The sequence below is a fragment of the Electrophorus electricus genome, chromosome 6, assembly GCF_013358815.1.
Source record: "Electrophorus electricus isolate fEleEle1 chromosome 6, fEleEle1.pri, whole genome shotgun sequence".
NCBI lineage: Eukaryota > Metazoa > Chordata > Actinopteri > Gymnotiformes > Gymnotidae > Electrophorus > Electrophorus electricus.
In genome coordinates, this window is record NC_049540.1 from 25,698,389 (window position 1) to 25,719,615 (window position 21,227).

At 39.7% G+C, this 21,227-nt stretch overlaps 2 protein-coding genes across 3 annotated transcripts in view; both read right to left on the minus strand.

Moving 5' to 3' along the window:
* The window catches only part of ehmt1b (euchromatic histone-lysine N-methyltransferase 1b), a 38,622-nt gene extending 37,626 nt beyond the window's left edge, over positions 1-996 (minus strand). The window contains exon 1 of one of the 2 annotated variants that reach the window (XM_027003666.2): positions 607-996. In XM_027003666.2, coding sequence (XP_026859467.2) covers positions 607-627 — 21 coding nt within the window. In that variant the 5' untranslated portion in view covers positions 628-996. The other variant, XM_027003670.2, reaches the window with a different exon arrangement.
* Positions 997-1,739: 743 nt separating this feature from the next.
* arrdc1b (arrestin domain containing 1b) overlaps positions 1,740-21,227 on the minus strand; it is a 28,626-nt gene continuing 9,138 nt past the window's right edge. The window contains exons 2-8 of the mRNA XM_027003671.2: positions 12,735-12,845; positions 9,394-9,444; positions 7,135-7,289; positions 6,450-6,632; positions 5,697-5,873; positions 4,882-5,362; positions 1,740-4,673 (exon numbers count right to left, since the gene is read on the minus strand). Of these exons, the coding sequence (XP_026859472.2) occupies positions 4,606-4,673; positions 4,882-5,362; positions 5,697-5,873; positions 6,450-6,632; positions 7,135-7,289; positions 9,394-9,444; positions 12,735-12,845 (1,226 nt within the window). The 3' untranslated portion in view covers positions 1,740-4,605. The remainder of the gene's footprint in view (positions 4,674-4,881; positions 5,363-5,696; positions 5,874-6,449; positions 6,633-7,134; positions 7,290-9,393; positions 9,445-12,734; positions 12,846-21,227) is intronic.

The window sequence follows — 21,227 nt, forward strand, 5'->3', positions numbered from 1 at the left end:
TTACCCAAGTCAACGTGTTATTCACTCAACAGCACAACAGATTTTCTATCTTAGCTCATAGTTAGCTCTAGCTAGCTTTAGCTAGCTTCCTGTATGAAATGCAGACTACTTGGTTTTGCAACGGTACCTAAAGACACTGTTTACGAGCAGTTCAATGCACTGCACAAAAGCAGCATCAGCGTGCATTGATAAGAATACAAAAGCACATTTTTAAAAACTGTTATCGTTATGAATGTAGCAACATAGCATATGAAGCCGGATGGCACGGGGCCCCGTAACCAGCATAAAGCACACAAATCAATTGATTAAGGTGAATACTGAATCTTATACAGATTCCGGGGCTGCGATACCACAGCAAGCAGGCCGTCGGTATTATCATGCTCACTCACTTGTCGATACTACACAAAAGCAGCGAGTTTAGACTGAGACCATCAGGCGGGATGTTTGAAAATTTGTGCAGATGGAGGTCAAATAAAAACCCTCAAAGCTTTGACGTCTGGCTCTGGGTACGTCAAAGAGCCTCCGTAATCACTGTTACCATTCGAGTTTACTCTTATGAACATCGCGGAAAAAAAGTTACAAGGTAAAATTGTATCTCTCGCTTACCTCAGTTTTCACTGAAGCCATGGTTCCTCACCCCAAGTCTCCACCCCTTATGTCCCCACGTCACTGATTCAATTTCTCGACCTATTTTGAGGTGTAATGATCCATGTTCATATTTTCGTCAATTTAACGTGGTGCTTGCTTGCTTAATTATGTGTATTTGTTTCTGTGTTTGCTGTCTACATAAGGTTTGATCAACGATGTGTTCGTGTTATCAATATGTAAATGTTATTTACGAATGCGCAGGACGCTGTCTAAACTTCATCTTTACATCTCGATTATACCGTTCAGTTATCACTCCATCATCTTTCCCTTCTCTCTCCCCGTTCTCCCCTCAACTTGCAATCCATCAGATCCCCTCCCAAAATCACCCTCTTTTTTAGCCTTGGGCAGGCTACTGTGCATGCAGATAGCTTTCGGTCCATGTCCGTGCGAGACACTGATGGATCGGGGCCTAGTTGCTATGGCAACAGAAAAGCAGCAGCAGACGGGTCTGGAGGTGTGGCCTGTCCTCCAGTTGCCTTGATCTTTTAGTACCCTTCTCCCATAGAGAGCAGAGATCTACAGGCAGGTTCTTAGCTAGTCATAATACTGACCACTCAGCAAAGAACCCTTTAATGCTTGTCATGGTAAAATTCAGTTGTGCTTATTCTCACTGACATTGATAGAGGGGTAGTTTTATAACTTAAGAGAAATGTTGGTTATATTAAACTCCTCCACACAAGATTTAGCTTTGTTTAAACTGCATTGGATTCGCTGACTATAATCATTCTGTTGCTAGCTTTCTATCAAAGTTGTTTTTAAGAGAAAATCACCATTTAATAAAACAGTCCTTTCAATAAGGATTCATAGTGTGCACACACCTGCAATTCAGGTTAACCAAGCAACATTTTTCTTTTCCTAAATTGGGCATTTTGATCATTGCTTAGCCACAGTAGTAACAACAAATGCTGTTGCATTCAGACATAGACTTGCGTTTAACTTTCTTGATAAATTTGATGAGTTAACAATAAAGAAGTGGAACTTCCTGGAATCCAATTCTACCCATCCTGGTTAAAAAAAGAAGCAAATAAGCATTCAGGAGAAGCACTATATAAATATTACCATGACACAGCAACATGCAAAGTGATAGAGGCTGATAATATTTTATTAGTACACTGTACAATTTAGATTTTTTTTCTGAAATACAACATTGATCCACAATGGTGCTACTGCATTGCAAAACCCGCTAACAAGCATCGGGCGATAACATATTTCCAAAGTTCACCATATGCACATAATCACTGTTTCCAATAGAAAAGTACAAAACCACAGGCCACCCATTTCAATTAAAAAAGTAACATATGATGGACAAACAAAGTAATAAAGCTGTTGAACCTTTGGTGATGAGAATTATGAAAAGCTAGAGGGGTCAATACATACATCTCAAGTTCAAACCAAAGCTGGAGCCACTTTACTGCACTCTGCAAATTTCAACACCTTTTTCATTGTGAAAGGAGATGAACAAGTATGGTGGGCCTTTTTAGATAAAACTAATAGGATCTATAATTCTTGATCAATACATTGGTATTCATTTAGAGTATAGAATCAAGGAAACTAATAACATGCAAAAGGAAAACCATTAAAACCAAGTCGCAGCCATATCATCTCTGTGTGCCACAGCTGTAGTAAGACTAAATTATTATTTTCATAGTTAAGGCAAGGGGTTGATGTAAATTAAGAACATGCGTGGTGGTATATGCTCGTGCAGGTACGTCACCATAGTTTTCCAGGTGGACAAATGAAAAAAAAAAATTATATGGTGTTTTGTTTTGAGAACAGTAGTATCCTTGTATCCTTGGAATGATGCAGTACTGTATTGAACATTCATGAGCAAGCTGCTTTGAATCCCTCAAGAAAAACCCATTCAGGTGTTTAAAAAACGATTTATCAGACCGTATTACTCTATTCCAATGTTCTAACATCTAAAGTTTGCAATTGTCACACCAAGCATGTGTGACAATGTGTAGATGGAAGACGTTTTACATACTATGCCTTAGTGGGATTAGTGAAGCACAGTTTTGGTTTTGACTGAATCAGGAAGGCCCTTTACACATTTAACAGCTTGCCTGTTTTCTGTGACTGCTACCTCTCCGATTTAGATACTGGACAATTGAATACAAATTCTTAACTGTTTTAAAATGTTATCAATGTATGACACTTTTTTAAATTAAATGGCATCTCGTGTAGTACTGAAAAGTCTACGGGCATGCACATGTGCACCTGAATACACAAACCCACCGCAACAGGGATGCACAGTCTGTTGTAAAATCTATGCTAAGAACATAACTCTCAACCTTTAGATGCTGGACAGTGATGACTAACATTCCCGGCTGAGTATTTAGAACTAAACAGACTGAAACTGAACATGTACTTGAGAAAGACTGGAGAGGAACCAGGAATTTGAACAATGTTTCCACTATGCCGAAAATGACAGTAAACACTAAACTGAATCTAAAGCTAACTTAACAATACTGAATTTTTGGAAATTGGTTAAAGGAGGTCTTTCTCACTCGCTGTGTCTTTCATTCACAGAATTAAATATAGAAATAGACAGAATCAAATTCTATTAAAAAGTGCTATTTTGTGCTTCAATATTTCAAATGTTTGATAAACCAACAGTTCAAGGATCATGATTAATCATACTTTTAAAACACTGTAGGAATACTATCAAAGATGCACATAACAATCATAGTATGATATAAGGCCTCAACTGGGAAGTCAATAAATTTTTACGATCAGTAGTTGTGGCTTGATTTAAACACAATAAATTAAGATACAAATCATGTACAAACATTTGGGGTTTGCATTAAGTTTCAGTGGTGCATATTTGTTGTAGCCCATGCATTTCATTCCAGTTCAGGAAATATTTTCTTGGTTGCACCTGAAAGTAAACATTTCATTATAGTGCAATGCTAATCACAACTTACCCCACACACTCACTGGGTGTGCATCGACTTTTAAGAATACATGCAGAGGGTCATAACAGCCAATTTGATAGCGGCATTTTATAATAAATGACCCAGTGCAAAATCATTACAAAGTAATGATAATTCACTCTCATATCTTCCAACAATGTTTTTTTCTTATCCAACAACATTATTACTGCAATTATTACATAATAGTTAAAATGTACTAAATATAATAATGATTAAGGGGTAAGCAAGGTCTTCCTAAATCTTCAATGAGAAAATTAAGCAAGCGGTCAACATCCAAGGTAGAAAGGTAACAAGAATTGTTTTTCCTCTGTCTATCCAAAGAGTAGTAGCTACTGTTCACTCACCATGTGGTGCCTTCTCTACCCATATATAATGATCAGCTACATTATATGTTGAAAGCTAAAGCAGTGTCTGCATAGAGCTCATTGCAGTTCAGTGATAAGGAGGGTGACAGATGTACCGTGTCTTCCTCCAGTAGCAAAGATGGCTACCTATTAATAACCAGGGTTTCCACAACAGCCATCTTACACTCTCAATGGCCTGAGTGAACATTTCTCTGCAGGTTCACAGATCAAAGGCGTAAAGTGACCACAGTTTTGTTTTAAAGTCCTACAGAAATGGTCATGCAGGCTGTGGCTTTACTAAGCCGGTCTTTTTAAACAGGCTTCACAGAAGGTCAGCTTGGGCCAAGTGAAAGACATATAGATACAGACTTTCATGTAAAGACATCACAGATGCTGGTATTCCTTTCATATATATGCAGTAGGTTTCATTAACCTGTAATTGTTCAGGAGTGCTACTGTATTTAGGCACTGATAAGCTCATTCCCTGTTTTTGTTCCAGGGTCCTTTCTTCCATACCAAGGAACAAAGAGTACTGGTATTATAAATCAAATGAAAATTCAATGATCCCTTCTATCTAAACTTGTTCAGATTTGGGATAGGGATGCAATGACTAGAGCATCCAGCAGGGGCACTTGCAGATGTACACATGGAAATGTGTGTTTTCCAGTGCCTTGACTCATCTACGTCAAGCTGGTGTTGAAGCTGGAGTTGTTACTGCTGCAGCTTTCCTCATATGTGGGTGGGGGTTCTTGGAATGAGAAAGAAGACAAAAATTTATTTAAAAAATATATGTAATGCCCTGGAAAAAATAAACAGGATTAATTATCTCAATGATATATCTGGCTTTCCTTCCCATGGGTCCTGTTCAATTTATTTTACAATGATGTATTGGTTCTTGTTGCAGATAATATTTGCATCAAGTAAACAGGATAATGTGTACACATGAGGTCACTCACCATGTGGGTATTCCCAGCTGCTGTACTCCGGAGGCAGAATAAGCGGGCATGTGGTGGGCACAGGAGTGGCATTACCTTCAGAGAAAAATGGGATAGTGGCACCCGTGGACACACAGAACAAAGGCGTGGAGCTCTCTGCTGACTGGGCGTGATGACTTTGAATAACAGCTTGGCCTGGCATGTGACTGAACGCACTGGGAGACAGGGTAAGAGCCTGGCCTGATGGGTCTTGCTGGGAGTGACTCTTGGTGGGAATCTCTTCACTGGTTAGCCCCCCTGCACCCTGCTCAGCCTCCAGGTCATCCTCAACAGGGGGAGCACTTGGAACAACTGGTCTGGGACTGAGGCTTGTCATAGGAGGCATTGGAGCACCATGCTGAAGAGTGTTGACTGGAGGTGACTGTAAAGCAGTCAGGTTGATGGCAATGTTCCCAATGTAGATGGGTAGAGTGACCACTGTCTCAGGAGACTTTAGTGACACCTACAGGAATCAGAGATAATTAGAAAGTTACAATAAAAGTTCACAATCACAGGCACTGATGCTTTCTTTGGTCTTATTGGTCACTGTCTGCAAGGGTCAAGAAGAGAAAGCATATCTGGATTTTCATGAAATCTATTTTTATAAATACTAATGGTCTGTGAAGTACAGTCTGCTGAGTATTTTTTTTTTTTCCATGAAGCATTATGATAATTAATACTTTTAAAGAATTCTTTTACTGATAATAAAACAAAATGACTAGAGCTTATTGATCTTTAAAAATCCCCCCCAGCCTTTGTGTGTCTGTAAGTGAAGAATAGGGCATTCTCTCCCTAACCTGGATGCAGTAGTCGATGTCTATGAGACTGCAGCCAGCAAGGCCAGACTGAGGGAGGGGAGGAACAATGATCTGCTCCCGCCACTCTGCATGTTTGCCTGCCTTTACACCCGCCCCCTCCACCTCCGCTATGGTCCGCAAGTCACACAATGGCCGTTTGGTTCTATAGGTCACTTTCTGTGCATAGGAAAAAGAGCACAGATAATCAATGACATTACATGAACACAGGTCCTTCAGAAAGAACAAAAAAGCAACTAGAAAGGAGGTTGAAAAGAAATCTGTGTTGATTAATAAGCTAAAAAGCTTTTTTTTTGATGAGGGATGGCCAATCCAAATTCATCTGCTCCACCTCTTCAAACAACTCAATTTATACATCTCCAATGGCTTTGGTCAGTATTATTTAAATATATGTAAAGCTAAACAAGGAAACAGCATACATGGGACAAACATGGAGCACACTTGTTCACAGCTTATCATTTCAAAGCCCTAAGCAAAGTAGCCTTTGACACGGCTATCTATCCTATCTACCCTATAACGGTTAACTATCCCAAAAGGATTTGGCCCCACAATTTGATTCCACATATGCACACAGACATGGGTATAAGAGACATGTTCCTCATTTTACATCATCAAGAACCTAGAACCACAGCTGTCTAAAAACCACTGACACCGCACTTCTCTGGTCTTGCAAAAGTCTCAACTGAAGTAAGAATGCTTATTGGCTGTTACAAAAATCTAAATGTGTGCTCCCACCTGTATGAGGCTAGCTAGCACATAGCCAGTGTCTTTGCCAGATTTGTTGTGAATCTCAGCAGATAGTTTGATGATTTGCCCTGGGGTGTAGCCTCTCAGGTCACTGTGAGCCTTCAGCAGGAGAGTGCCTGTCTTCACTAGGAGGTAGGTGAACTTCTTAGTTGTCACAGCACAGCTAGGTTGCTGGGAGAAGAAATTACTTTAGGAATTGGGAATTGAATCAAATAAGTTGTCGGATATATTTCTTCATGGTTTGGGTTGAATGATTCAGGAGAATATGGTGATATAATATTTAAGTATGTAGGTGTTTTAATCTGGTGTGCACCCATCTGGGCAACACCATGTTAGGAACACTTTTAGGAGGGTAGGGCACAGCTATAACTCTGTGGTTTTAAGACTGTGAGAATGGATGGCTGAAAGTGGCATTCAGTGGGTGCAGTACAGACTGCACAAACTGATTGATTATTTATACATTTAATATTATACTTAGTTTTGGAGGTTTTGTGTAATTTTCTGTACAATATGCTTCTTGCTTTTTTCCTGATACTGAAAAAAGAGTAACTTGTAATTAATGATTGTTCCGATGGAGATGAAATAAAAAGAGTGGTTTCTTTTGCAATATCTGGAGGGACATGAATGGATGCTGTATACATTATTTTTTATAAAGAGTGTTACAACTTCTTACCTCTATATCAGGCACCTCATTGAGGTTCAAGTGGTTGAGAAGGTAGAAGGGCTTCTGGGTCTTGTAGTCCTTAGAGAACCGTGGCGTGTCTATTACAGCCCTGATTCTGTACAAGATCTTCCCAAAAGGTCCCTCATAAGAGGTGGGAGCATGGGCTGAGAATGACACGGTTTGTAAAAGTTAGTCATGTAGACTGTGATTCTTGACATTTATTATAAAAACATCTAAAGAAAAGCTGTTTTATTTCTTTAAAATGTTGGGAACAGTAACCTAGAGACTTATTAGTCAGAGCTCGATGGAGCTAATTAATCAAAGCTTTATATAGCACTGTCACTGGTTAAGATCCCTGTGATCTAAATGGTCTCTTGCTCCACTATGGTAGGATTGTGAATAGTAGGGACTCATTTAGTAGCGCTAATAATGGAAACGGGTGACAAAGACGAGAAAAAGAACAGACTGATGGATCCATCTAAAAAGGCTCGTTATTGCTGGAGGCTTTGGCAGGTAAATGGAGGGCTGGGCATGATGCTATAAATACACACATTAGGCACATTTGATCACTTTTAGGTCAAATCTGTCAAGATGTTTTGAAGTATGATCACCAACCAAGCCACTGAGTGGGAGCTCAAATCCACAACGTTCCATCAACAGCCTGGAGCTCAGACAGGGGGAAAAAGGCATTCCGCCATTGCATTTATTATTCCCTTGCTCAGAACAGCAGTTACTCCCCAGAGCAATTCCTATAGAAAGGTTATTGTTAGCACTGTAACCTAAGTGCTGACAGACACAGGTCAGCCAATCAGCCAAAATTGCCATCAACCCTTCCTCCAGGCCAAGCTGATTGTTGTCGGCTGACTGCTGTTGGTTTCTTCTGACATCCACGGATTGTGCAGGAGTATAAACAGTGATGGCTTAATTGCTGTAAATTAAGGAACTATTAAAAACATCCATATAAGTGAATTCATTCTAAAGCTTCTGCTATATGGTTCTAGGTACAGAATCCATAATCAGAAGATTGAATCATTAAGGTAATTAAACACCAATCATAGCACAAACCCAGTGCCCAACACCTTTCATGACCTTTCATACAGTCGTGACTGAACGTGCTCTAAAAGGTTCTAAATTTATGTCAGTGCATCAAAGTGTAGTGTGTGCTTCTGTAATGTGTCAGCAGAGGGCACAGTATGCCATCACTGAGGTTATTACTATAATCCAGAGGCATTAAACCGAGGACACAGAGAGAGCTATTTAGACTGCAGAATTTGTGCTCACCCTGCTGTAACACAGCCAACTAAACTCATAAAGAGCTTGATCATTAGCTCATGAGTGGAGCCAAGTATACTATATTTCTAACATCTAAAGATATGCAGAGGCCTAGCAGCCCTGCTCTGCTCTCCTTTCACTGATGTGCATGCATGGTCACAGCTGCCTAGGATGTGTGTCATTTTGATTGTTTGGTTTGTTCCCTTGATACAGTTTTGTTTCCAAACTGGCTCTTTGCCTGGAAGACCATTCTGCTTCTGTGTGTCATCATGTGTACTGGAAATGAGTCACTACCAAGACCGAAGATTGTTACACCTGATTTATCATTTTCCATCTTTTTTTGCTTCTTTCTTTCATTTTTCAGTTAAGCATGAAACTGAACTATCGAGTCACATACTGTTGCCTTGACAGGCACAAAATGATGGCGGCCATCCATGTAGATGGTTCCAGAAATTTGTAAGGTGGGAGGCATGACAAAACTCATGAGAGCTGGTACAGCTAGCACTGCTAGTGTCACAGGACAAGAAGTGAAAAGAGGACATCTTCCTCTACCCCCATCGCCATGTTTCAGAGATATCAGTGACTATCTTAGACCTTACACCTCCATGTGGTATACCTAACACTTAAGAGACACCCATTCCCAATGGAGTGTTTATGAATTCTATTCAAAGAGCAATGCTGAACAGTTTCTGCATACAGCTGCTCGTAAAACAGGACAGACCGGGAAGGAAGGAAGGGAGTTGGACCAATGTTGATGTTAGTCAGAACATTAATGAGTAACCATGGGGAAATTATTCAGAGTCGCTAAGTTTGTATACACAACAAAATCACCACTGTATAATTTGATACCTACACTATGAAACTTATCTTTTATGTTTTGACTTCCAGTGATCTCCATTGTACCATGTAAATGTCAATTTAATCCAGGAGGATTATAGTGTGTAATTAATTTATAACATACTCAGATGTTGGGAGTCCACTTATCCTTAATCTTACCTGGTATGAGAAACTGAAATGGGAAGCTGTGCTCTCCGGCTGGCAGATTACCTACAGGAGGAGAGAACCAGAGCTGTGAGAACAGGATTGGTGATCAAGAACACCATGTCTGAATTATCTGTTACACATGAGCCAAGATCACCTCCTCAAGTACCGAATATTGTACAGTGAATGGTAACATGCGGTATAGTGTGCACATAGTGTCTTAAGATATGGCCACGACTTTGACAGGATGCAGATGTTAAAGTCAAGGTGATATGCATATGACAAACAAATTCTAGTGACAATGCACACAAAAACAGCCAGTGTGGGGTTTAAAAGAAATACACTTTCTAGAAAACCACCAAGACATCTTCAGGGACTCCAACACAGTAACTATATACTTATATATGAAATAAAAGCTGTTGCTGTACATAGGTACATATGTGCTAAGCACATATAAAACATTTAGTTAATTATGCATTAAATACCCTATGTGAACATGTGCTGTAAAGAGCAGTTTTCTGAGTTAAATACAATTACTGCAACTTGAGAGCTACAACATTAATCTCCTCGTGTTTACATGAAGGAGTCTATCAGACAGGAAGAGGTATATTATAGGAAATGATGAGAAGGACCAGTTCCTGTCTAAAGTACTTGGCTTCTGCTGTATTTTTAAAGACATGTGCTGGAACACAAATCTTTAACCAGATCCAAAAACACAAATGTCTCATAATAATAAAGACTAAGAATAATGACAATTTATGATGCCAATTTATGATGTTAGTTTGTAAGGAACTAACAGATTTTTATCATAAAACTTTCAAGACAATACAAAAAGTATCTTACGCTAATTTTTGACTTAATCTTTTTTTTTGTCAATGCCATTTATCACTGCATTAGATGAATCTCACAAGTCTAAGAATGCACACCTTTCATGTACTGGACTGCAAGCAAATGTGTGGTAACACGAACCAGACACAACATGTGGCTTATCGCCAAATCCTTCACAGAGCACAAGGAGAAATCTGGCATATTTCAAAAGAATTCTCTTTGGAGAAAAAGGAAGACTCTTGCACTTCAGAACTGTGCATGCTTATTGAAGGTTGTAACACTATCACTTTGGATGTGCTATAATTATAGATGACCAGAGCTCTGCTCAGCTAAGGCACATCAATATATTTCAGATTATGAAGCTTTTACTTTTTATGTGTACTGCACTACAGTTAGTAAAAACGTGTCTGCAAAATACGTTGTATTGTTTATGCTTATACATACCTGTATAACAATATAAAAAATGCACAAGTATAATACAGTTATATATTAAGATATATAACAAGTTATATATTAATGACCATTATATTACAATAATATAATAATAAATCAAGAATATATTATATACAGGAGTCTCCTTTGGAAATCAAGCTTTGACATCCTGCTTAACCTGTTGTTTATCCCAATCAGACTGAGCTAAAGGGCCACGGGAGGGCTCTGGCAGCAAGCAGAAACAGCTCAGTTTGAGTGAGGTCAATAGGAGGGCTTGGTGTCAGAACCATTTCTAACAGTGTCCCTCCAGCAGCCTGCATACTACATTACTATTCAGCTTCAGCAAGAGAAAGACAGTAAGACAGAGCAAGACAGCAAGAAATAAGTGCACGATAATAATAAACTAAGCAAAAACAAGAGAATACACTTGAAAGAAACTGTTCAGCAGAGATGAGTAGATCAATGAACACTCAAGTTGATTATTTAGGACATTAATGTGGAGTTGTGTTACATGGTTAATACTAAAAAACACACATGTATCCAGTAGCAGCCTGCGGAGGGGAAAAAAAAAAAAATAGACACACACATACAATCGCAGCAAAAAAGGCCCCTCCTCAAAATGCACGAAGATGCGTTTCACTTTTCCTCAACAAAATAACAGGAAACCTTTGACATTTGAGTTCTGTACTTGCGTCACTTTTTGCAGGTCTTGACACTGATTGCACAACAACACATGTAGAACATAAAACATCACACCAGTAAGCACAGAGGAACATGAGACAGCACTCAAAGCCTGCAAGTAGACACTGCCAGCAGTACTCCAGCCCTGCACAGCACACTGCAGCGAGGAGGAGCGAGAGGCCCCATTAGCACATGAGTACATAGTGCTGAGCCCTGGAGCGTGCAAGGAAACCCTTAATGGGTGCGTGGCATTAGCTTTTGGCAGCGAGCAGGAAGCCACGCGCTGTCTTTGTTCAGCTATGGGCTCTGAGGAGAGTCATTAGGGAGCACATCTGTCCCCATGCTGCCTTAGAGGGCTGCGAGGTGGAAGGTCAGCAGGAGAGCGATGGTAAGACACGCCAGAGCATGTACACTAACAAGCACTCTCACTACAAGAGATGCGCGTAATGTCCTTCAGCCTAGAGCCCACACTTACACACAGGGGACAGCACAGAGAGTGTATGAAAGAGGGAGAGAGAGAGAGAGAGAGAGAGAGAGAGAGAGAGAGAGAGAGAGAGAGAAATGAGAGAGAGAGAGAGAGAGAGAGAAATGAGAGAGAGAGAGAGAGAGAGAGAGAGAGAGAGAGAGAGATGAGAGAGAGAGAGAAATGAGAGAGAGAGAGAGAGAGAGAGAGAGAGAGAGAGAGAAATGAGAGAGAGAGAGAGAGAGAGAGAGAGAGAGAAATGCTCTCGGCACAATGACCCTGCATTTGTCTACTGAGGGCACATATACATCATATAAAACAATTGAAAAAATAGTATAATGGAAAAACAAAGAAACAGTCACTCACTATAGACCTGGGGCTTTAAATTAAACACAAAGATGGGTGGAGGTTTGTCAGTCTACATTATTTGGTCCACACAAGCGAGTCTCTTTGTGTTTCACTGCTTAATTTCCACTGAAATCATCTGTTTTAGCAGTAGGAGATGGAAAACTGTTTATGACACACTCAGTGCAGACAGACTGGTATTTTGACCATAAGCAAGATGTCAGACCAAGCAGCCACTCAAATATAACCTGCAGTCACAAGCTTTTTAAAGTTCAGTGCAAGCCATCTTTGAAATGATAGCAATGAAAGGTGGCATATTTACGGATGAAAAGAAGAACTGAACTACAGTGTGAAAGCAGACAGTTCCGAGAGGAACTGTCACCTGCTCTAAGACACAGTGGGCCATGTTTTCCTGAGTGCACGTCGAGAATGCCTTTAAAAGACGAATGCCTTCTGCAAGTGCGAATAATTTAAACACAAGAAGACGTGCAGAGGACCAGCCGTATGCCATTGTAACAACTTCTCAGCAGACTGAACCAGTAAATGAGCAGGAGATGATGAACAACTGCGCCAGAGGGACTGGACGAGAGGTGGTCTATCTTCTCACCTTTATCTGCTATGGAAAGCATGCTGCTGACATACTGCTCCTCCAGCATCCATGACATGTCGTTCATCCTGCTTGAGACGCCACATGATCCCACACAGTTCACCTTGATGGCTGCAAAGCAGAGAGCAGGGTCAGTCTTACCACGCTCAAACGCATGGCTCAAAGCATTCTACACTGTGATCATGTCTTTACACATTCCAGCTTCAATATGCCACCAAAAATATTAAACAAATAGGTAAACGCTTAATGAGTTTTTTTCCAGCATTTGTTACGAATTTTTTCCAAAAATTGATAGGATCATATATGAAATTATCATAACCAATATAATATGCAGCTCATATTATTTCATTGTCTAATTAATCCATTTTACATTCTCTATATTTATATGTTCAAATGAATGCCTTTTTTCTTCAATAATTAGTATAATTTCATTTTGTATTAAATTTAGTTGTGAAGCACTATATTCCATATCCCATTTTTCCATGCCTTAATTCAGACTTCTGATTGTGGAATAAAAACACCATGAACTGGCATTATCTTTAATACAGTACATACTACATTTAATACAGTAAATGCTAGAACTAGCCTGTGACTGTGCAGGCACAGTCGTTATGGTCAGAGGCCCTTTCATCTTTCTTCTTTCCAAAAATTAGCACACAGATTAAAGGCACAATTCATTATAATCACCTCAAAATCACCTCAGAATTTTTGTCTAAGAACTTTGAAGTGATTTAGGAATAATTCAATAGGTAAAATGGAGTAATCTGCTTTTTAATCAGTAGGGCCAATCAAAGTGTAGGCACTTTTTATCATTAATGAAAAATCCTGACAGTATTGTTCAAGTACTCCAAAGGAGAGCTCCTGCAAACACATGAAATGGCCATCCGGTCTGAAAGCCGTCTGCCATACTGTACTTAAGAGAAAGCACCGGCCACCCTTATTTGCATTACAATTGTCCAGTTCCAAGATCTCCACAATGGCTTAATTTGGTCAGACAGCATATGTTGTTTCCCAAAATTCACCAACAGCCCAACAGCAACACACCCAGGATGAGCTCAAATCCAATGAGCTCATAAGAATGGGGACACAAAGCCCTTCTCCACTGTAATTCACAGACATACACTCACACATGCACACACACAAACACACATACACATCCAGGCAAGTTCAGTTCTCACTGACACTGCCTTCCCAGGAGCATCAGGTTTCCCATTCATAATCACAAAGAATTACTGAAATACCCACTGGGCAAAGGGAGAAAATGAGAGTGTGAGAGATGCCATTATCAGTAGTAGGTCCGCTGTGCTGGTCAGCTGTCTCCGACTCTTACAGTGCAGTCTAACTCTGCAGCTCAGATGTGAGAAAGCCAGCAGGATTGCACTTCCTCAGCAAAAAAAACAATACTCCTGACTGAAAAAACAACAGCAGAATGCTTGAGTCATGAGAATACTGTGAAGACATTGTGCATGGTTTTAAAGCATTAGCGCCATACATGAGGATGTGGAGTTGGGTTATTGGGTTGCCACATTCTGATCAGACAAGCGTCTATGTGGAATTTTAAGGTTTGATGTCCAGCCAGCTACTGGCACACGGTTTAAAGCAGCACCCCATCAATGCCTCACACAAACACAAGTGGCAGATGGCACCAGTCTGCTGCCAGGGAAGCCACTCTTTTTGGTCGGTGGGCATGACGGCCCCTCCGTCACTGCCTCAAAAACAACAGACAGCTCTAAAGGAAAGGAGCAGGAGAGGATCCTTAGAGTTCAGTAGCAAATCCATACTCGGACCATCTGCTGTTGGCTATATGGGCATCGTTGTTACAACCAGGAAAAACACAGCCTGTGCTCCACTCATGCGAGTAGTACACACCACAGCAAATGAAGGCATTTCAATGGTCAAAGCCCGATCCATACCTTGATTACTTCGAACCTCAAGTACGGCTGGGCTTAAAACACTGCGCTTCAGGTCTCATGGAAGACAAGCATAAAGACTATTTCTGTCCTGGTGTCAAGATGGTGGAATGAACTCCCACTTGCTGTCCGGACAGCAGAGTCCCTTGCAGTCTTGAAACGCACATTAAGACCCACCTATTCATGGAATATTTAAATGACTAAATTAGTACTTATTGTAGGGTATTGTTTATTACACTGTTGTTTAACAAACTCTAGTACTTATTGTTTATTACACTTATCATTGTTTAAGATATACTTTATGTATTTTGTACTTCTACACATCAGCAGTGATCCCTGTATTTCTAACAGTATTCTAGAACATTGGTATTTGTACTAGTATCTGCTGTACTAGTTAGGATGTATTCTATGAGTAAATGACAAAGCACTTTGTAAGTCGCTCTGGAGAAGAGCGTCTGCTAAATGCCGTAAATGTAAATGTACATTTCATGAATTCATGTTTAGCTAGTAGGGACATATTCATTTCCTTTATCATATAGCATTGGTCATAAAGACTCCTGTAGCCCTGCAATTATACTGCACTGCCTTCCCTGAAACAGTACTTCAAAAGTATACATTTTATGATAACATACATTGTAATTAGTGTTAAAATTATATTTATAAATTGTAAGACCTGTATGTCAAATCCAAATCCAAAAGGGTGCATATATGAAAATCGGTGTTATTGTATGTGAAATGGGAGGTAAATATATATATATATATATATATATATATATATATATATATATATATATATATATATATATATATATATGTATATATATATATATATATAGAGAGAGAGAGAGAGAGAGAGAGAGAGAGAGAGAGAGAGAGAGAGAGAGATTCAAAATTGTAGTAAAGTACACAGAGAGGCAGAATGTTTCAGACAGAGGTCCTTCATCAGCTGTGCCCAATTCTGTTAGCACCCTGTCTAGGCCGGGAGGCCGTAACACAGGGTTTCAGTGCAACAGCGGTAATAACGAGTAATGGAGTGCAAACCCGACAAACAGGTTTACAGCAAAGGTCTGGTGTATTTACAAGCTTTGGTGTTCAGATACAAACTTTTACAAGAAAGTGGTGCAATAGCTTCAGGAGTGGCGAAAGCTGAGATGGCTGAGGTGAAAAGAGTAAACAGCACTTCAGAAGGTCGACCTTACTCACAAAATTAGCAGCTCCTAGCAAAATTGCCGCAGTCCTCCATGCGAGGCATGGGGAATGAATCCTGCACTGTAATATTATTCACTTTATGATAATCCATGCAAAAGCATAAGGTTCTGTCAGGTTTCAAACCAGGAGACAAGGGGAACACCAAGGGCTGTTACTGTGGATGACTAAACCATTATCAAGTAAGTATGGTGTTTCCTGTTCCAACAAAGCACGTTTATGGAGTTTACTCAATAGGGATGTTTAAACATTGTGCGGTTAGGAGGCGGATGCATACGCTGAGAAGAGAGAGTTTACTCGGGCAAATCCAGTCGTAAACATTGTAACAGTCCAGGGTCATAGAGCGAACATTTAGAGTCCAGGAATACATGATTAACTAAAAGGAACTATACACATATACACTATACACATATACAAAAAAGGTAGCAAGCTATGACAGAAACATCAGCAACAATAAGCAAACTTAACTAATACTAGCGAATAACAAAGCAGGCAGACAAAACACAAACAGCGTCTAGGATTAACACTAGGAATCACAAGGCTAGGAATCACAAACAAGGCATGGATTACAATGACCAGCAACAAGACAGCAGAAACACAGGGATTAAATGCATGGTCTAATGAGCACTATACAATGTGGGTGGAGAAAATGAAACTAAGGAACAGAACCACAACAAGGAAGTAAAAAGACACGAGACAGGGAAACCATGGAGACAGTGATGCTAGGAGGGTGGCCAATCATGAGAGGATGTTGTTTTATTGGAGGGTGTGAGCCTACATCTATATCATGCTAAACAACAAAAGCACACAAAGGCATATCAGAAGACAGTGATGAGTATCTCTTAACCATAGCAAGGAGGTCATCCCCTCGTCCCGAGGGTGACAGGTCTGATAGCTTCTCTGGCAGATATCATAGGGCTTCTGAATTTGGTAGACGTGCACATGGTAGATAGTTGGTACACAGCCAAAAAATAATTGGTAGGGGACAATCTTTTTTTCTATCACATAGGGGCCTGCAATGCGTACACTCAAGGAAGATCTCGACATAAGCAAAGGGGCTAATACCTTGTCACCAACCTCAAAAGTTTGGCTAGTTTTCTTTAGAAGTGCAATCAATTGCATAATTTAGCAGCGAAATCACAAGGGGAACATTAGTCCTGGACTGGATGGCAAACCACTACTCATATAAAACTTTCAGTTCACCGCACACTGTGTGCCCAAAAATCAGGGCTGCACTCTAAAGACTCTTGAGCTGTGTTACGGATAGCAAAAAGAAGCAGAGGAATACCTTCTTCCCAATCTTTATCATAGTCCAGACCTCAGCATGAAGTGTTTCATATATATGGTTTAAAAAACCAAGACATATAAAGTCATGAACATATATGATATTAATAGACCTTAATGATATGGGTCTCTAAGATAAAATTTTAGCTGTACATTTTAGCTGGAAAATGGTATGACAAAACTGATAAACATAACAAGCTAAGCCATGGCAGTTTGGTAATAAAAGGAGCTTCCTCTCAGATAAGTTAAAAGAGAGAGGAGAAACAGCAAGTCTCTCCACATGTTTGACAAACTGGTTACTTCAGGATGTGAATCACTGTGCTGGTGCAGGGGTCTACGCAGCATAAAGAAGTCAGTGATCGTGTCAGAGATGCAGTGCAATGGGGTGTCTCTGGGGTATGCTGAGTTTACTGCAGTCATGTGACACAGAGCTTAGACTGCTTGCTCAACAGATCACTATAAACACTAGAAGGAGCCAACAGCCAACAAGGAGGGAGATTCTACTAGACATAGCAGTGACAAATGCACTCTTAGAATGATTTTATATATCACCAACTCAGCCTTTCACTAATCTCATTCTAAGACCGAATCCAGCAGAATGAAATTCACAGGGCAAGTCAAAGCAACAGTGAATGCATTCCATCCTGTGGCATTCCCAGCCGTGTTCCTGAAACCCCTCCCTCCTCGAGGCAAGCCTTTACTGTGTCATTACACACCAACAAAGAGCCTCCGGTATCTACCCTGCTGCCTCTGAAACATCTAGTTAACACTCCCATTTCAAGAAAACAAATTTTCTACTCCAAGCAACTGCCATGATTGAGAGGCTAAATGGCCTTTTCAGTCAATCCGATCTATGGCTTTTAGAAACAGCCTACCAAATGTATCTAAATCCTGATTAAAAATGGCTAACATCTGCAAGTCACTTAGTAATAGATTTCTTAGCTCTGATCCCATACCTGGTATCATTACTGGACTAAACCTACAGAAAATGTTGGATATCACACGAAAAAAGATTGAAATTGATTAAACTCTGTAATTCTCCGCCTGTAATGTGACAGAATTGCTTGTATAAGGTTTACAAAAAGCTTGATTATAGAATTTATTTAATCAAATTTGTCATGTATTTGATTAAATAAATTCTATAATCTATGGTACCGGAATTACAATTATATCATTACAAATACGTAGACCCTGCACATATTGGCACTGTTTGAATCAGTTAGAAAAACAGGCTGCAGTTTTATGTTTTGCCTGCTAAACACAGGTCTTTCTAGAGTTGTAGATGGTTGTTTGAGCAGATAGTCATGCTTCAGTTTAAGTGAAACACTTCAATTAAAAGTAGCTCCTTTTAAATCTTAGTAGTTTTTATAGAAAAAAAAAAGGTTATTGGAATTAGCTATTACTTAAAGTTTTGATCTTGGAAAAGTAAAAGTGTTAGCATGTCCATCTATTATTGATTTAGCTAATGAGACTTGAGAGATAATGATACAAATCAGAGCTCTTGGAAGAGATGGAGTCATACATAAATGTTTAATAAAACTGTCCATAGTATTCAATCAAATGAAGTTTCTAGAAAGGAGGGAGGGAGAGGGGAATCTCCCTGGAAACTGGCAGCGACCTGGTAACCAATCAGGGAATGGCTGAGAATCCATTCTGACAGAATTTGACCCCTGTGACATCACCGGGGTGGAACAATGAGTCAGCGTCAAGGCAGGGCGGGCTCTGGTGGTATGGAGACCAGCTTTCTGCTTGGAGAGACTGATATTTCCTTGTTTACCAGCTGGGCTGAGCAGAGTTTCAGAAGGCTAGACTGAAACTGAGGGACAATGTGATTTTAAGGTCATTCCTATGAGTGAACAATACGGACAGCACCCTATCATCTGCTCAAAACACAGAGCAGGAGAACGTCTATAATAACAGCATAGAGATTGTATCTCATCAAAGACTTTTAATTCAAAAGTGTTGACATGAAAAGAAAAAAAAAACCTCACTGTTAGCCAGAACCACAATAATTACGCCCTTAAGTGTGCTTACATGAATATCAAATATTCTTACATCAACAGATATCTACATTACCGAATGTAATTTGAGATTCGAAGGAGCAGACCTACCAATCAAAGAAAGACAGAGGAGATTAGGCTGCCAAAATTCCCAATGAAGAAAGTTTCTGTGAGATCAGATTGCAAGATAAATAAGATTACATATGTACATTAAACATGTTATATCTAACAAAGAGATTTCCCTGAGATCAACCTATGAGTCTGCCTCATAATGTACTGATTATTGTTATGGATTATAAAGTAGGCCAATAGGTTCAGTTTTTTAACTTTATGTAAAACTGACCAAATGCTTTTCTTCCTAGAAAGGTAGAAAGGTAAGAACATTCTTGAACATACAGGTTGACAGAGCAAACTTCATTTACAGTATAAATAAAGGCTTCATCCAAATAAAATTTGAAGACAGATATTTCCATATCCGTCTGAAAATACTAACAATGTCTATTTCAATATATTAGTTGTATGACACTTAATCACATTTGCATGATAAGTGATCCACTTATTGCACACATTTGCATGATAAGTGGTCCACTTAAATGGAATATGAGCTACAAATGTGATGTTAGTCATATTTATTAGTCCATGGCTCCATCAGTACCATATCATTACTAAACAAATGGTTTAAATCAGGCAAACTAAAAGAAAAGGTTTGCAAATCTATATTTAGTATTTTTTTTTCATCAAACACTATATATTGTTTGGACCATTAATATTTAATTTCTATTTATTTATTTATTATGACTTACATGAACATCAGATCAGATTTTAGGAGTCATTCCTGCAGAATTTCAGATAATTCCAAAGGGTTTAAAATCTTTCTCTCACAATACATCAGCACTAAATATTCTAAAATGTTATCATGGTAAATATAAGCACCTTTCTTCCAATGTGACAATAGCAATGTGACCCTGCCTAAAATTACAGGACAGTCAGACTGCAAAGATGCTGCACTTGCACCCAGGATCTTAACCTTCCAAACCACTTGGTGTACTGACCAAGCCACATACAAGCTTTAGAAATGAAGGACAAATGAATGTCAAACAGGTTCAAGCAAATGGTTGACGAAAAATGACTGTCTTTGATTGTCCACATTCGAATGAGACAATTCATTTATATAAGTCATCTTAACAGCCTCAGCGAAGCGTATTACCTCTGATTATTTTACTGACTCTGATTTTATTATACAACCACGTGATTCCAGTGGCTGACTACGGTAGGACAGGCTACTGCACTTCCTGCAAGAAGGTCACAAAGCTACCATTAAGAGCTTTGCACCAGAATTCATGACTGCTACACGAAAAAAAAAAAGAAAGAAAAAAGGAAGAGGAGGCTTTGGCAGAATAATAGGCAGCTGCAGTGAACAGGACATCCTGCTGCAGTAACTGCGTGACCTCTGCAGAGAGTACAGCCGGCTGCTCCCCGCCTCCCCCATCTCGCTAGAGCAGGTCATCTGGGTTTAAGAGGAGCTTCTGCTTTTAACACCGACATAAAATGCGAGAGTGTAAACCTGAGCCGGCTGTGGGAGCACACGGTGGATACAAGCTTGGGAAGGTGTGAAAGTACGCAAACACAAATAGGCCAGAGTGATGCTGTACAGATGAAAACAATGAGTGTTTTTCCCCTTTCTTCCTGTCATGTAATTTCCTCTCTCTCTTTCTGTCTTTCAGTTTTTAATTTTTCATGTGAATATAAAATGCTTACTAAGGTTAGAACATTCTGCTCTTTTTGTCAGCATGGCGCTATTATCATTTTGCCCAAGCAAAGTCACTCAAGGCACTGCTGCTTCACAGAGGGCAGGCCAAGCTTGCCACACGATGCCAGTCTGCCACATGCCACACACACTTGACTCCTTAACCACTTATTCACCAACACAAAGCCACAGCTAGAAGGCAGTATCTTTGTACTGTTCTATTTAATCTGAAATTGTGACCAGATTATGAACACCCTCTGAGTCATGCTTGCTGGAACAATTGTACAACTCTCATTAGATCACCACTTATTGAGCAAACATCAATGTAAATGGGTGACTGGAGCCA